Raw genomic sequence first — 18,091 nt, forward strand, 5'->3', positions numbered from 1 at the left:
TCTTTGACTCATCATGCTTATGTAGAGTCGGGTAAATCCCCGCCTCAAAGGATTACGGCTCATTCTACTAGGTCAGTTTCTACTTCCTGGGCTTTTAGGAATGGAGCTTCTGTTGATCAGATTTGCAAAGCAGCAACTTGGTCTTCTTTGCATACTTTTACTAAATTCTACCATTTTTATGTTTTCTTTTCTTCTGAAGCAGTTTTTGGTAGAAAAGTTCTTCAGGCAGCTGTTTCAGTTTGATTCTTCTGCTTATAATTTCAGTTTTTTTCTTTATAAGATTAAAACTTTTTCATTTGGGTTGTGGATTAATTTTTCAGTGGAATTGGCTGTCTTTATTTTATCCCTCCCTCTCTAGTGACTCTTGCGTGGAAGTTCCACATCTTGGGTATCTGCTATCCCATACGTCACTAGCTCATGGACTCTTGCTAATTATATGAAAGAAAACATAATTTATGTAAGAACTTACCTGATAAATTAATTTCTTTCATATTAGCAAGAGTCCATGAGGCCCACCCTTTTTGTGGTGGTTATGATTTTTTTGTATAAAGCACAATTATTCCAATTCCTTATTTTTTTTATGCTTTCGCTCCTTTCTTATCACCCCACTTCTTGGCTATTCGTTAAACTGAATTGTGGGTGTGGTGAGGGTTGTATTTATAGGCATTTTGAGGTTTGGGAAACTTTGCCCCTCCTGGTAGGAATGTATATCCCATACGTCACTAGCTCATGGACTCTTGCTAATATGAAAGAAATGAATTTATCAGGTAAGTTCTTACATAAATTATGTTTTCTTCAGTTGGGTGTCCTGTTCCAACCAGCAATTGGAATTGCTGCAGTTACAGGCGTCACCAAGTTCTGGTGCAAATCGTTGGCGTATCTAGTTACTGTGGGAACGCATCTTGAAGAGCATTAGGAACATATTGAATCCCTGAGGTTGGCGAAAGCCTTCATTAGGGATGCCATTCTACTGATTATCCACATTAATGCGAAAAACTCTAGCTTTGTGGTTCTGGCTAGGGGAGGACCTTGTGGCTCAAATCTTGGTCGGTGGATACCATTTCTAAATCAAGGGTATTATATTTGTCCTTCAAGGTCAAGTCCCTGTACTCTTCTTATTATAGCTATGGTCACAGGTGGAAAGGGAGCTTTCCTACCACAGGACAAAAAGTCTCAGACCAAAGGTCGTTCTGTAGGGCGTTTTCATTTCTTTCGTCCGAACAGAAACCAGAGGAGCGCGGAAGCGTCTAAAACAGATTCTCCAGGACTACCTGGAAGCCGAAGGGTGGAACAAGCAGCTCAAAAAGGCTTCATAGGGCAATAAGTCAGCATGATGGGAACAACCCCAACCTTGGTCCTGGTTGTGTGGGGGGTAGACTATATCTGTTTCAGAGGGACAGTGCTCAGTCCGTGCAGGACCCATGGGTACTGGACATAGTTTGTCAAGGATACAGAATAAGCCTTTCGGTCCCATCCCCCAAGTGACTGCATCTTTCTATCAAGGGTTTCTGGAAACCAACTAAAGAGATTGGCACTACTCCACTGTGTGAATGACCTAATGTGCATGTTGTTTCTATAACTCATTACCTGGACAACATTTTGGTTCAGGCTCCATCTTTGCCAGTGGCTCAGGACCACACCGTGAGGCTACTCTTGTTTCTCCGGGAGCACGGTTGGAAGGTCAGTCTGTAAAAGAGCTCCCTAGTCCCGGCTACACGGGTAAACTTTCTTGGAACGATCCTAGACTTAATCAGTATGCGTATCTACCTCACAGATCAGGGCAGAGAGAAGCTTCAGATGGCATGTTGCCTCTTTCAGTCCAATTCTCTTCCTTCTGTAGCACAATGCATGGAAGTGGTGGTAGGTCTTATGGTTGCTGCTTCGGATGCTACACTGTTTGCTTGCTTTTATCTGAGACCACTACAATTGTGTATACTCAGATAATGCAGTAAAGACCATTCAGATCTGTCCCAGGTCATCTGTCTGGATGTCGAGAAGAGAGAGTCTTAGTGGCAGTCTCCAACTCCAGTTCTCTTGGGGACGTGTTTCCGTTACCCCTCTTGGGTGATTATCACCACAGAAATGAGTAAGTCTGGCTGGGGTGCGGTGTGGGGTCCTCTGAGAGCCCAAGGAACTTGATGTCAGGAAGAAGTATCTACTCTGATCAACATAGACCTGATGGCTTCCCGCTTCAATGCCAAGCTCCCGAGATACGGATTGAGTTCCAGGGATCCTCAGGCGGAGCTGTTGGATGCTCTAGTGTTTCCGTGGAAATTCAACCTAGTGTATCTGTTTCCACCAATTGTTCTCCTGCCCCGAGTGGTCGCTCGGATCAAGCAGGAGGGAATACCAACTATTCTGATAGCTCCTGCATTTCTGCTTTGTCCATTTACTTCTAAGATAGTTTATGAGGAAAATTACAATAAAGAAATGGTTGTTCCTTTATTGTGTTCAGATCCTGCCAACTTTAAGTAGCGGCTCTTACATAATATTGAGGTAGCCACACTACTAAAGATTTCAGACAAACTTCTAGTTTGTTTTTTTTCACTACTCAGACTCATAAGGAGCAGAAAGCTACTAAGGTAACGTGGGCCTCTTGGCTCAAATAGGTGATTCACAAGGCTAACTTGAAGGTGGGAAAGTCGCCTCCTAAGTGTCATCAAGTCTTCTACAAGAACAGTTACAACATTGTGGGGTTTAAAAAAAATAAATGCATTTTTGGAGCAGATTTGCATGGCTGCAACATGTCTTCTCTGCATACTTTTTTTTCCAGAGTTTATCACTTTGAGGTTTTGCTTTCTTTCATGTAATTAGCAAGAGTCCATGAGCTAGTGACGTATGGGATATACATTCCTACCAGTAGGGGCAAAGTTTCCCAAACCTTAAAATGCCTATAAATACACCCCTTACCACACCCACAATTCAGTTTTACAAACTTTGCCTCCTATGGAGGTGGTGAAGTAAGTTTGTGCTAGATTCTACGTTGATATGCGCTCCGCAGCAGGTTGGAGCCCGGTTTTCCTCTCAGCGTGCAGTGAATGTCAGAGGGATGTGAGGAGAGTATTGCCTATTTGAATGCAATGATCTCCTTCTACGGGGTCTATTTCATAGGTTCTCTGTTATCGGTCGTAGAGATTCATCTCTTACCTCCCTTTTCAGATCGACGATATACTCTTATATATATATACCATTACCTCTGCTGATTTTCGTTTCAGTACTGGTTTGGCTTTCTACAACATGTAGATGAGTGTCCTGGGGTAAGTAAGCAAGCTTATTTTCTGTGACACTCTAAGCTATGGTTAGGCACTTTTCTTTCATGTAATTAACAAGAGTCCATGAGCTAGTGACGTATGGGATATACATTCCTACCAGGAGGGGCAAAGTTTCCCAAACCTTAAAATGCCTATAAATACACCCCTCACCACACCCACAAATCAGTTTTACAAACTTTGCCTCCAAGGGAGGTGGTGAAGTAAGTTTGTGCTTGATTCTACGTTGATATGCGCTCCGCAGCAAGTTGGAGCCCGGTTTTCCTCTCAGCGTGCAGTGAATGTCAGAGGGATGTGAGGAGAGTATTGCCTATTGAATGCAGTGATCTCCTTCTACGGGGTCTATTTCATAAGGTTCTCTGTTATCGGTCGTAGAGATTCATCTCTTACCTCCCTTTTCAGATCGACGATATACTCTTATATTTACCATTTCCTCTACTGATTCTCGTTTCAGTACTGGTTTGGCTTTCTACAAACATGTAGATGAGTGTCCTGGGGTAAGTAAGTCTTATTTTCTGTGACACTCTAAGCTATGGTTGGGCACTTTATTTATAAAGTTCTAAATATATGTATTCAAACATTTATTTGCCTTGACTCAGAATGTTCAACTTTCCTTATTTCCAGACAGTCAGTTTCATATTTGGGATTATGCTTTAAATTATCATATTTTGTCTTACCTCAAAAATTTGACTTTTTTCCCTGTGGGCTGTTAGGCTCGCGGGGGCTGAAAATGCTTCATTTTATTGCGTCATTTTTGGCGCGGATTTTTTTGGCGCAAAAATTCATTTTCGTTTCCGGCGTCATACGTGTCGCCGGAAGTTGCGTCATTTTTTGACGTTATTTTGCGCCAAAAATGTCGGCGTTCCGGATGTGGCGTCATTTTTGGCGCAAAAAGCATTTAGGCGCCAAATAATGTGGGCGTCTTATTTGGCGCCAAAAAATATGGGCGTCGCTTTTGTCTCCACATTATTTCAGTCTCATTTTCATTTGCTTCTGGTTGCTAGAAGCTTGATGTTTGGCATTTTTTTCCCATTCCTGAAACTGTCTTATAAGGAATTTGATTTATTTTGCTTTATATGTTGTTTTTTCTCTTACATATTGCAAGATGTCTCACGTTGCATCTGAGCCAGAAGATACTACAGGAAAACCACTGCCTGCTGGATCTACCAAAGCTAAGTGTATCTGCTGTAAACTTTTGGTAGCTATTTCTCCAGCTGTTGTTTGTAATAATTGTCATGACAAACTTGTTAAAGCAGATAATATTTCCTTTAGTGATGTACCATTGCCTGTTGCAGTTCCCTCAACATCTAAGGTGCAGAATGTTCCTGATAACATAAGAGATTTTGTTTCTGAATCCATAAAGAAGGCTTTGTCTGTTATTTCTCCTTCTAGTAAACGTAAAAAGTCTTTTAAATCTTCTCTCTCTACAGATGAATTTTTAAATGAACACCATCATTCTGATTCTTTGGACTCTTCTAGTTCAGAGGATTCTGTCTCAGAGATTGATGCTGATAAATCTTCATATTTATTTAAGATGGAATTTATTCGCTCTTTACTTAAAGAAGTACTAATTGCTTTAGAAATAGAGGATTCTAGTCCTCTTGATACTAATTCTATACGTTTGGATAAGGTTTTTAAAGCTCCTGCGGTTATTCCAGAAGTCTTTCCTGTTCCTAATGCTATTTCTGCAGTAATTGCTAAAGAATGGGATAAATTGGGTAATTCATTTACTCCTTCTAAACGTTTTAAGCAATTATATCCTGTTCCGCCTGACAGGTTAGAATTTTGGGACAAAATCCCTAAAGTTGATGGGGCTATTTCTACCCTTGCTAAACGTACTACCATTCCTACGTCAGATGGTACCTCGTTTAAGGATCCTTTAGATAGAAAAATTGAATCTTTTCTAAGAAAAGCTTATCTATGTTCAGGTAATCTTCTTAGACCTGCTATATCATTGGCTGATGTTGCTGCAGCTTCAACTTTTTGGTTGGAAACTCTAGCGCAACAAGTAACAAATCGTGATTCTCATGATATTATTATTCTTCTCCAGCATGCTAATAATTTCATCTGTGATGCCATTTTTGATATTATTAGAGTTGATGTTAGATTTATGTCTCTGGCTATCTTAGCCAGAAGAGCTTTATGGCTTAAGACTTGGAATGCTGATATGGCTTCTAAATCAACTCTACTTTCCATTTCTTTCCAGGGAAACAAATTATTTGGTTCTCAGTTGGATTCTATTATTTCAACTGTTACTGGGGGGAAAGGAACTTTTTTACCACAGGATAAAAAGTCTAAAGGTAAAAACAGGGCTAACAATCGTTTTCGTTCCTTTCGTTTCAACAAAGAACAAAAGCCTGATCCTTCGTCCTCAGGAGCAGTTTCAGTTTGGAAACCATCTCCAGTCTGGAATAAATCCAAGCCTGCTAGAAAGGCAAAGCCTGCTTCTAAGTTCACATGAAGGTACGGCCCTCATTCCAGTTCAGCTGGTAGGGGGCAGGTTACGTTTTTTCAAAGAAATTTGGATCAAATCTGTTCACAATCTTTGGATTCAGAACATTGTTTCAGAAGGGTACAGAATTGGTTTCAAGATGAGACCTCCTGCAAAGAGATTTTTTCTTTCCCATGTCCCAGTAAATCCAGTGAAAGCTCAAGCATTTCTGAATTGTGTTTCAGATCTAGAGTTGGCTGGAGTAATTATGTCAGTTCCAGTTCCGGAACAGGGGATGGGGTTTTATTCAAATCTCTTCATTGTACCAAAGAAGGAGAATTCCTTCAGACCAGTTCTGGATCTAAAATTATTGAATCGTTATGTAAGGATACCAACGTTCAAGATGGTAACTGTAAGGACTATATTGCCTTTTGTTCAGCAAGGGAATTATATGTCCACAATAGATTTACAGGATGCATATCTGCATATTCCGATTCATCCAGATCATTATCAGTTCCTGAGATTCTCTTTTCTAGACAAGCATTACCAATTTGTGGCTCTACCGTTTGGCCTTGCTACAGCTCCAAGAATTTTCACAAAGATTCTCGGTGCCCTTCTGTCTGTAATCAGAGAACAGGGTATTGTGGTATTTCCTTATTTGGACGATATCTTGGTACTTGCTCCGTCTTTACATTTAGCAGAGTCTCATACGAATCGACTTGTGTTGTTTCTTCAAGATCATGGTTGGAGGATCAATTTACCAAAAAGTTCTTTGATTCCTCAAACAAGGGTAACCTTTCTGGGTTTCCAGATAGATTCAGTGTCCATGACTCTGTCTTTAACAGACAAGAGACGTCTAAAATTGATTACAGCTTGTCGAAACCTTCAGTCACAATCATTCCCTTCGGTAGCCTTATGCATGGAAATTCTAGGTCTTATGACTGCTGCATCGGACGCGATCCCCTTTGCTCGTTTTCACATGCGACCTCTTCAGCTCTGTATGCTGAACCAATGGTGCAGGGATTACACGAAGATATCTCAATTAATATCTTTAAAACCGATTGTTCGACACTCTCTAACGTGGTGGACAAATCACCATCGTTTATTTCAGGGGGCTTCTTTTGTTCTTCCGACCTGGACTGTAATTTCAACAGATGCAAGTCTCACAGGTTGGGGAGCTGTGTGGGGATCTCTGACGGCACAAGGAGTTTGGGAATCTCAGGAGGTGAGATTACCGATCAATATTTTGGAACTCCGTGCAATTTTCAGAGCTCTTCAGTTTTGGCCTCTTCTGAAGAGAGAATCGTTCATTTGTTTTCAGACAGACAATGTCACAACTGTGGCATACATCAATCATCAAGGAGGGACTCACAGTCCTCTGGCTATGAAAGAAGTATCTCGAATTTTGGTTTGGGCGGAATCCAGCTCCTGTCTAATCTCTGCGGTTCATATCCCAGGTGTAGACAATTGGGAAGCGGATTATCTCAGTCGCCAAACGTTGCATCCGGGCGAATGGTCTCTTCACCCAGAGGTATTTCTTCAGATTGTTCAATTGTGGGGGCTCCCAGAGATAGATCTGATGGCCCTCTCATCTAAACAAGAAACTTCCCAGGTATCTGTCCAGATCCCGGGATCCTCAGGCGGAGGCAGTGGATGCATTATCACTTCCTTGGAAGTATCATCCTGCCTATATCTTTCCGCCTCTAGTTCTTCTTCCAAGAGTAATCTCCAAGATTCTGAGGGAATGCTCGTTTGTTCTGCTAATAGCTCCGGCATGGCCTCACAGGTTTTGGTATGCGGATCTTGTCCGGATGGCATCTTGCCAGCCATGGACTCTTCCGTTAAGACCAGACCTTCTGTCACAAGGTCCTTTTTTCCATCCGGATCTGAAATCCTTAAATTTAAAGGTATGGAGATTGAACGCTTGATTCTTGGTCATAGAGGTTTCTCTGACTCCGTGATTAATACTATGTTACAGGCTCGTAAATCTGTATCTCGAGAGATATATTATAGAGTCTGGAAGACTTTTATTTCATGGTGTCTTTCTCATCATTTTTCTTGGCATTCTTTTAGAATACCGAGAATTTTACAATTTCTTCAGGATGGTTTGGATAAGGGTTTGTCCGCAAGTTCTATGAAAGGACAAATCTCTGCTCTTTCTGTTCTTTTTCACAGAAAGATTGCTAGTCTTCCTGATATTCATTGTTTTGTACAAGCTTTGGTTCGTATAAAACCTGTCATTAAGTCAATTTCTCCTCCTTGGAGTTTGAATTTGGTTCTGGGAGCTCTTCAAGCTCCTCCGTTTGAACCTATGCATTCATTGGACATTAAATTACTTTCTTGGAAAGTTTTGTTCCTTTTGGCCATCTCTTCTGCTAGAAGAGTTTCTGAATTATCTGCTCTTTCGTGTGAGTCTCCTTTTCTGATTTTTCATCAGGATAAGGCGGTGTTGCGAACTTCTTTTGAATTTTTACCTAAAGTTGTGAATTCCAACAACATTAGTAGAGAAATTGTGGTTCCTTCATTATGTCCTAATCCTAAGAATTCTAAGGAGAAATCATTGCATTCTTTGGATGTTGTTAGAGCTTTGAAATATTATGTTGAAGCTACGAAATCTTTCCGTAAGACTTCTAGTCTATTTGTTATCTTTTCCGGTTCTAGGAAAGGCCAGAAAGCTTCTGCCATTTCTTTGGCATCTTGGTTGAAATCTTTAATTCATCTTGCCTATGTTGAGTCGGGTAAAACTCCGCCTCAAAGAATTACAGCTCATTCTACTAGGTCAGTATCTACTTCCTGGGCGTTTAGGAATGAAGCTTCGGTTGACCAGATCTGCAAAGCAGCAACTTGGTCTTCTTTGCATACTTTTACTAAATTCTACCATTTTGATGTATTTTCTTCTTCTGAAGCAGTTTTTGGTAGAAAAGTTCTTCAGGCAGCGGTTTCAGTTTGAATCTTCTGCTTATGTTTTTTGTTAAACTTTATTTTGGGTGTGGATTATTTTCAGCAGGAATTGGCTGTCTTTATTTTATCCCTCCCTCTCTAGTGACTCTTGTGTGGAAAGATCCACATCTTGGGTAGTCATTATCCCATACGTCACTAGCTCATGGACTCTTGTTAATTACATGAAAGAAAACATAATTTATGTAAGAACTTACCTGATAAATTCATTTCTTTCATATTAACAAGAGTCCATGAGGCCCACCCTTTTTTGTGGTGGTTATGATTTTTTTGTATAAAGCACAATTATTCCAATTCCTTATTTTATATGCTTCGCACTTTTTCTTATCACCCCACTTCTTGGCTATTCGTTAAACTGATTTGTGGGTGTGGTGAGGGGTGTATTTATAGGCATTTTAAGGTTTGGGAAACTTTGCCCCTCCTGGTAGGAATGTATATCCCATACGTCACTAGCTCATGGACTCTTGTTAATATGAAAGAAATGAATTTATCAGGTAAGTTCTTACATAAATTATGTTTTTTATAAAGTTCTAAATATATGTATTCAAACATTTATTTGCCTTGACTCAGGATGTTCAACATTCCTTATTTTCAGACAGTCAGTTTCATACTTGGGATAAATGCATTTGTTTCAATCATTTTTTCTTACCTTAAAAAATTTGACTTTTTCCCTGTGGGCTGTTAGGCTCGCGGGGGCTGAAAATGCTTCATTTTATTGCGTCATTCTTGGAGCGGACTTTTTTGGCGCAAAATTTTTTTTTCCTGTTTCCGGCGTCCTACGTGTCGCCGGAAGTTGCGTCATTTTTTGACTTTTTTTGCGTCAAAAGTGTCGGCGTTCCGGATGTGGCGTCATTTTTGGCGCCAAAAGCATTTAGGCGCCAAATAATGTGGGCGTCTTTTTTGGCGCTAAAAAATATGGGCGTCATTTTTGTCTCCACATTATTTAAGTCTCATTATTTATTGCTTCTGGTTGCTAGAAGCTTGTTCACTGGCATTTTTTTCCCATTCCTGAAACTGTAATTTAAGGAATTTGATCAATTTTGCTTTATATGTTGTTTTTTCTTTTACATATTGCAAGATGTTCCACGTTGCAACTGAGTCCGAAGATACTTCAGGAAAATCGCTGCCCAGTGCTGGAGCTACCAAGCTAAGTGTATCTGCTATAAACTTTCGGTATCTGTTTCTCCAGCTGTTGTTTGTATTGCATGTCATGACAAACTTATTAATGCAGATAAAATTTCCTTTAGTACTGTTACATTACCTGTTGCTGTTCCGTCAACATCTAATTTTCAGAGTGTTCCTGATAATATAAGAGATTTTATTTTTTAAATCCATTAAGAAGGCTATGTCTGTTATTTCTCCTTCTAGTATACATAAAAGTCTTTTAAAACTTCTCTTTTTTGCAGATGAATTTTTAAATGAACATCATCATTCTGATACTGATAATGGTTCTTCTGGTTCAGAGGTTTCTGTCTCAGAGGTTGATGCTGATAAATCTTTGTATTTGTTCAAGATGGAATTTTACTTAAAGAAGTATTAATTGCATTAGAAATAGAGGATTCTGGTCCTCTTGATACTAAATCTAAACGTTTAAATAAGGTTTTTAAATCTCCTGTAGTTATTCCAGAAGTGTTTTCTCTCCCTGATGCTATTTCTGAAGTAATTTCCAGGGAATGGAATAATTTGGGTAATTCATTTACTCCTTCTAAACGTTTAAGCAATTATATCCTGTGCCATCTGACAGATTAGAGTTTTGGGATAAAATCTCTAAGGTTAATGGGGCTGTCTCTACTCCTGCTAAACGTACTACTATTCCTATCAGATAGTACTTCATTTAAGGATCCTTTAGATAGGAAAATTGAATCCTTTCTAAGAAAAGCTTACTTATGTTCAGGTAATCTTCTTAGACCTGCTATATTTTTAGCGGATGTTGCTGCAGCTTCAACTTTTTGGTTAGAAGCTTTAGCGCAACAAGTAACAGATCATAATTTTATAGCATTATTATTATTCTATAACATGCTAATAATTTTATTTGTGATACCATCTTTTGATATCATTAGAGTTGATGTCAGGTATATGTTTCTAGCTATTTTAGCTAGAAAAGCTTTATGGCTTAAAACTTGGAATGCTGATATGTCTTCTAAGTCAACTTTGCTTTCCTTTTCTTTCCAGGGTAATAAATTATTCGATTTTCAGTTGGATTCTATTATCTCAACTGTTACTGGAGGGAAGGGAATTTTTTTACCAAAGGATAAAAAATCTAAGGTAAATTTAGGTCTAATAATCATTTTCGTTCCTTTCCTCACAATAAGGAACAAAAGCCTGGTCCTTCATCCTCAGGAGCGGTATCAGTTTGGAAACCTTTTCCAGTTTGGAATATATCCAAGCCTTATAGAAACCTATAGCCAGCTCCTAAATACCCATGAAGGTGCGGCCCTCATTCCAGCTCAGCTGGTATGGGGCAGTTTATGTTTTCTTCAAGGAAATTTGGATCAATTCCGTTCACAATCTCTGGTTTCAGAACATTGTTTCAGAAAGGTACAGAATTGGCTTCAAGTTAAGGCCTCCTGCAAAGAGATTTTTTTTCTTTCCCGTGTCCCAGTAAACACAGCAAAGGCTCAGCATTTCTGAAATGTGTTTCAGATCTAGAGTTGGCTGCAGTAATTATGCCAGTTCCAGTTCTGGAACAGGGGCTGGGGTTTTATTCTATCTCTTCATTGTACCAAAGAAGGTCAATTCCTTCAGACCAGTTCCGGATCTATCTATATTGAATCGTTATGTAAGGATACCAACATTCAAGATGGTAACTGTAGGACTATCCTGCCTTTTGTTTAGCAAGGGCATTATATGTCTACAATAGATTTACAGGATGTATATCTGCATATTCCGATTCATCCAGATCACTTTTAGTTTCTGAGATTCTCTTTTTAGACAAGCATTACCAGTTTTGTGGCTCTACCGTTTGGCCTAGCGTCAGCTCCAAGAATTTTTTTCAAAGGTTCTCGGTGCCCTTCTGTCTGTAATCAGAGAACAGGGTTTTGGTATTTCCTTATTTGGACGATATCTTGGTACTTGCTCAGTCTTCACATTTTCGCAGAATCTCATACGAATCGACTTGTGTTGTTTCTTCAAGATCATGGTTGGAGGATCAATTTATCATTCAGTTCATTGTTTCCTCAGACAAGGGTAACCTTTTTAGGTTTCCGGATAGATTCAGTGTCTGACTCTGTCCTTGTCAGATAAGAGAAATTTAACATTGATATCAGCTTGTCAAAACCTTCAGTCACAATCATTCCCTTTGGTAGCCTTATGCATGGAAATTTTAGGTCTTAGGACTGCCGCATCGGATGCAATCTCCTTTGCTCGTTTTCACATGCGACCTCTTCAGCTCTGTATGCTGAACCAGTGGTGCAGGGATTACACAAAGATATCTCAATTAATATCTTTAAACCGATTATACGACACTCTCTGACATGGTGGACAGTTCACCATCGTTTAGTTCAGGGGGCTTCTTTGTTCTTCTGACCTGGACTATAATCTCAACAGATGCAAGTCTTACAGGTTGGGGAGCTGTGTGGGGGTCTCTGACGGCACAAGGGGTTTGGGAATCTCAGGAGGTGAGATTACCGTTCAATATTTTGAACTCCGTGCAATTTTCAGAGCTCTTCAGTCTTGGCCTCTTCTGAAGAGAGAGTTGTTCATTTGTTTTCAGATAGACAATGTCACAGCTGTGGCATACATCAGTCATCAAGGAGGGACTCACAGTCCTCTGGCTATGAAAGAAGTATCTCGAATTTTGGTTTGGGCGGAATCCAGCTCCTGTCTAATCTCTGCGGTTCATATCCCAGGTATAGACAATTGGGAAGCGGATTATCTCAGTCGCCAAACGTTGCATCCGGGCGAATGGTCTCTTCACCCAGAGGTATTTCTTCAGATTGTTCAAATGCGGGAACTCCCAGAAATAGATCTGATGGCTTCTCATCTAAACAAGAAACTTCCCTGGTATCTGTCCAGATCCCGGGATCCTCGGGCGGAAGCAGTGGATACATTATCACTTCCTTGGAAGTATCATCCTGCCTATATCTTTCCGCCTCTAGTTCTTCTTCCAAGAGTATTCTCCAAGATTCTAAAGGAATGCTCGTTTGTCCTGCTGGTAGCTCCAGCATGGCCTCACAGGTTTTGGTATGCGGATCTTGTCCGGATGGCCTCTTGCCAGCTGTGGACTCTTCCGTTAAGACCAGACTTTCTGTCGCAAGGTCCTTTTTTCCATCAGGATCTCAAATCCTTAAATTTTAAGGTATGGAGCTTGAACGCTTGATTCTTGGTCAAAGAAGGTTTCTCTGACTCTGTGATTAATACTATGTGACAGGCTCGTAAATCTGTATCTAGAGAGATATATTATAGAGTTTGGAAGACTTATATTTCTTAGTGTCTTTCTCATCATTTTTTCTTGGCATTCTTTTTGAATACCGAGAATTTTTCAGTTTCTTCAGGATGGTTTAGATAAAGGTTTGTCCGCAAGTTCCTTGAAAGGACAAATCTCTGCTCTTTCTGTTCTTTTTTCACAGAAGGATTGCTAATCTTCCTGATATTTCATTGTTTTGTACAAGCTTTGGTTCGTATAAAACCTGTCATTAAGTCAATTTCTCCTCCTTGGAGTTTGAATTTGGTTCTGGGGGCTTTTCAAGCTCCTCCTTTTGAACCCATGCATTCTTTGGTCGTTATATTACTTTCTTGGAAAGTTTTGTTTCTTTTGGCCATCTCTTCTGCCAGAAGAGTCTCTGAATTATCTGCTCTTTCTTGTGAGTCTCCTTTTCTGATTTTTCATCAGGATAAGGCGGTGCTGCGAACTTCTTTTGAATTTTTTACCTAAGGTTGTGAATTCTAACAGCCTTAGTAGAGAAATTGTGGTTCCTTCATTATGTCCTAATCCTATGAATTCTAAGGAGAAATCATTGCATTCTTTGGATGCTGTTAGAGCTTTGTATTATTATGTTTAAGCTACTAAGTCTTTCCGAAAGACTTCTAGTCTATTTGTCATCTTTTCCGGTTCTAGAAAAGGCCAGAAAGCTTCTGCCATTTCTTTGGCATCTTGGTTGAAATCTTTATTTCATCATGCCTATGTCGAGTCGGGTAAAATTCCGCCTCGAAGGATTACAGTTCATTCTACTAGGTCAGTTTCTACTTCCTGGGCGTTTAGGAATGAAGCTTCGATTGATCAGATTTGCAAAGCAGCAACTTGGTCCTCTTTGCATACTTTTTCAATTCTACCATTTTGATGTGTTTTCTTCTTCTGAAGCAGTTTTTGGTAGAAAAGTACTTCAGGCAGTGGTTTCAGTTTGAATCTTCTGCTTATGTTTTTCATTAAACTTTATTTTGGGTGTGGATTATTTTCAGCAGGAATTGGCTGTCTTTATTTTATCCCTCCCTCTCTAGTGACTCTTGTGTGGAAAGATCCACATCTTGGGTAGTCATTATCCCATACGTCACTTGCTCATGGACTCTTGCTAATTACATGAAAGAAAACATAATTTATGTAAGAACTTACCTGATAAATTAATTTCTTTCATATTAGCAAGAGTCCATGAGGCCCGCCCTTTTTTGTGGTGGTTATGATTTTTTTGTATAAAGCACAATTATTCCAATTCCTTATTTTATATGCTTTCGCACTTTTTTCTTATCACCCCACTTCTTGGCTATTCGTTAAACTGAATTGTGGGTGTGGTGAGGGGTGTATTTATAGGCATTTTAATGTTTGGGAAACTTTGCCCCTCCTGGTAGGAATGTATATCCCATACGTCACTAGCTCATGGACTCTTGCTAATATGAAAGAAATGAATTTATCAGGTAAGTTCTTACATAAATTATGTTTTTTTTGCAAGCAGCTGTTGGCAGAAAATTCCTTCAGGCTGCAGTGTCTGCTAAACAAGAACTGCCAGAAAAAAATTGTCCCACCCTTTCCGTAACATAGACCATTGGCATGGGTATTAATCCCATATGTTATTGAGCATTGTGGGCATAATTTTACAAAAGAAAACAAAATGTATGCTTAACTAATGATAAATTATTTTCTTTTGGAATGATGGTCCACAGGCCCTGCCTGTTTCGTTTCAATGTTTGGGCGACAGTTCTAATGACACCTCTACATACCCTGCTTTGTCTTTCCTACCTATGTTTCATATTCTCTACTTAGCTATATGTTAAACTAAGAGAGAGGTGTAAGGAATTTTAAGCTTTTTTCTGAAAGAAAATAATTTATCAGTTAAGCATACAAAAAAAAAAATTAAAATCGTTTTTATAAATATGTATTCCATTAAATAGCTACTACACTGTACAGGCCTGCATACTTAATAGTTGATCAAAGCTCCTTCTAGAGTGAGTACTGAATTAACAAAGGATTTATAGCGTTTAACATACAATATTGCAATCTTCTATGTCTTCACATCTTGTACATCATTTCTGAACATATGTGCTTTAACTATTTTTTCTAATTTGTTCTAATCTCTATAATTGTTTGAGCACTAAAATGTTTCACAAGGTTAACTACATTTTATAAAATAAAATCTTTTTTTTTTTTTTTAGGTGGAAGCTCCTCCCCTCTCTCCATTCCCTAGTATCAAGCAACAAACTGTCTCTCCCCGACGAGTATCCCAGCAGCACTCCATTTATGTGTCTCCTCATAAGAACTACTCATGTCTGACACCACGCTCTGCTCTTCTGTATAAGTTTAATGGAAGTCCTTCAAAGGTACGTTTTGCAAATTTTACTGGTTTTTTTTTTTTTTTTTTTTCTATGATCTGGGAAATATAAGTAGCTATATAATATGTGAGGTTATTAATGGTACAGTGTACTGTCATTTTCTTCCCTTTGTTTCCAGTTATCCATTTTACCTGCTGGGGTTGTATTAAATCCTTCAGATTTATTTTTGTATTTGTAATAACTGCTTTTGCCCGTGGTATAAATAAAATCTTAATTTTCAATCGTTCTCTGTGAGTATTGAGCTTTGGCATACAGAGAGAAGTTAACTAAGCATTTGTGTGTATAGGAAGTGATACAATAAAGAGATCTGACATCCCTGCTGCAAGCTTAGCCCATATTAATGGGTTGTAGTGTCAAAGTCTGACATCCCTGCTGCAAGCTTAGCCCATATTAATGGATTGTAGTGTCAAAGAACAAAATTAGCTATTTCTAAACAAAAAACCCTAGGGACCAATGGGAACACATTAAAGGGACACTGTAACCAAAATTTTTCTTTTGTGATTCAGATTGAGCATGAAATTTTAAGCAACTTTTTCATTTACTCCTATTATAAAATTTTCTCCATTCTCTTGGTATCTTTATTTGAAATGCAAGAATGTAAGTTTAGATGCCGGCCCATTTTTGGTGAACAACCTGGGTTGTCCTTGCTGATTGGTGGATAAATTCATCCACCAATAAAAAAAAAAGTGCTGTCCAGAGTACTGAACCCAAAAAAGCTCAGATGCCTTCTTTTTCAAATAAAGATAGCAAGAGAATGAAGAAAAATTGATAATAGGAGTAAATTAGAAAGTTGCTTAAAATTGCATGCTCTTTCTGAATTACAAAAGAAAAATTTTGGGTTCAGTGTCCCTTTAAGGGGGACCAATTTTCCAGTACACTGTCTAAAGGTTTATGATTATATTTGCATGTTCTGGTTAAATCTTTTGCTCTAGTATTACATGGATGGTGGTATGTTGAAGATCATATTACTCTCAGGTTACATAATGATACATACACTTTTTTTTTACACTGTTTGCCTACTTATTTTTCTTATGTTTTTTATATTTTTGTATGTAGAGTTTGAAGGACATAAACAGTATGATTAAACAGGAGCAGAGGAGCAAAAAACGAGCTATAACCATCGACAGTGATAGTGAATCACCAGCAAAGCGACTTTGTCAGGAGAATGATGATGTCCTAATGAAACGTCTTCAGGACGTTGTGAGCGAGAGAGCCAATCACTAGCTATTCTAATTACATAAGTTGTATATTACATTTTGTTTTTAAATTCTTAAATGTTCACACCAAATGCTTTTTTTATATATATATATCAATATAAGGCTGTTCACATAGATATGCATCAAGTGAATTAGAACATGATGAAGCAATTTGTGGGTGGACTTAATAACTTCACTCTACTTTTTAATTCTTGTCCAGTTTTATAAAAGGGGGAAATTAAGTAAAGTAATTTTTTTTTATTAAGCATTTTCCTGCTTTTCGATCTATTTTGTTTTTCTAAACATAGAATTTTGAGGATTGATGCAATAATCAGGCAAGTTTAAGTTTTTCTTTAGTTATTACAGGACTACACCATTTTAGGCATCTGGTAAATGCACCAGTTAATTGGTCATGCTAATGGGAAGTGTAAAATGTTCCATTTTGATAGTTATACTGTTTAAATTTTTTATTTATAGTTTTAACAAACAATTTCCCAATTTTTTTAAAAAGTGTAATGTGCTTCAGCCTTTTTCCTTTCAGTTTGAACAACACTTTCTGTAAACAGCATTAATACAGTATTCTTTTAAATTTTTAAAAAAAAATTCTTTTTCAGTCTGCATTTATTGAACTTCTATGTAAAGTTTTAGTATTAACCTTTCTCTGTTTGTTTGCTATTTGGCTTGAGGAAACTAAAGTTGTGTAGCATCTACACATTTATAGATTAATACATTTTCAAGATTGTTGTATATAATGTTTAATGTGTATTTAAATGTTCTGTTTCAGTGTGTTTGTAACAATCAAGATTAACAGCCTGTTATTGCTTGCCAGAGTGGCAAATTTGCTTTATGTGCATCTGTGTATATATGTACAATAAAATATATATATTATGTCATTTTGTTTATTCTTTGTTGCATTAAAAATTACAATTACAAACATTTTACAATGTATTAACATTCAAAAATTACATTTTGTGTTTTCAATCAGAGTTGTTATTTTAGTTAGTTGGTAACAAACAGAATTATTATTTGTCAAAAGGATTGCTTTATATTAAAGAGACCCTAAAGTCAAAATAAACTTTCATGATTTAGACAGAGCATGCCGTTTTAATTGACTTTCCAAATAAATTCCATTATCAAATTTTGCACAGTCATTGCGCACTTTCTGTGTCGTTAGCTTCTACTGAGCATGTACGCAAGCTTACAGGGTATACGTGTTTCTGCTTATTTGAAATTTTACAGTGTTATTGCAATCTCTTTTTATTATGCAATTAGTAATTATGCAGTTCTACTGTGTTAAGTGGTCCTTGATTTTTAGTAGTCTGAACGTTCTTGAATTTCTGTACAGCCGATTTAAACGAATCCAGCACTAGGGTATTTATTATCCAGGTGTGCAAATTATCAGGGACCAGCACCCCAGTCCCAAAACAGAGAATTCCAGGTAAAGGTTTGCAGCACCAACAAAATTGAAAACAAACAAG

The 18,091-nt window shown here is 38.2% G+C and overlaps 1 protein-coding gene across 1 annotated transcript in view; it reads left to right on the forward strand.

Moving 5' to 3' along the window:
- The window catches only part of LOC128661728 (retinoblastoma-like protein 1), a 387,986-nt gene extending 370,480 nt beyond the window's left edge, over positions 1–17,506 (forward strand). The window contains exons 11-12 of the mRNA XM_053715950.1: positions 15,241–15,405; positions 16,474–17,506. Of these exons, the coding sequence (XP_053571925.1) occupies positions 15,241–15,405; positions 16,474–16,641 (333 nt within the window). The 3' untranslated portion in view covers positions 16,642–17,506. The remainder of the gene's footprint in view (positions 1–15,240; positions 15,406–16,473) is intronic.
- Positions 17,507–18,091: the final 585 nt, after the last annotated feature.

This window comes from Bombina bombina, chromosome 1 (genome assembly GCF_027579735.1).
Source record: "Bombina bombina isolate aBomBom1 chromosome 1, aBomBom1.pri, whole genome shotgun sequence".
Taxonomy (NCBI): domain Eukaryota; kingdom Metazoa; phylum Chordata; class Amphibia; order Anura; family Bombinatoridae; genus Bombina; species Bombina bombina.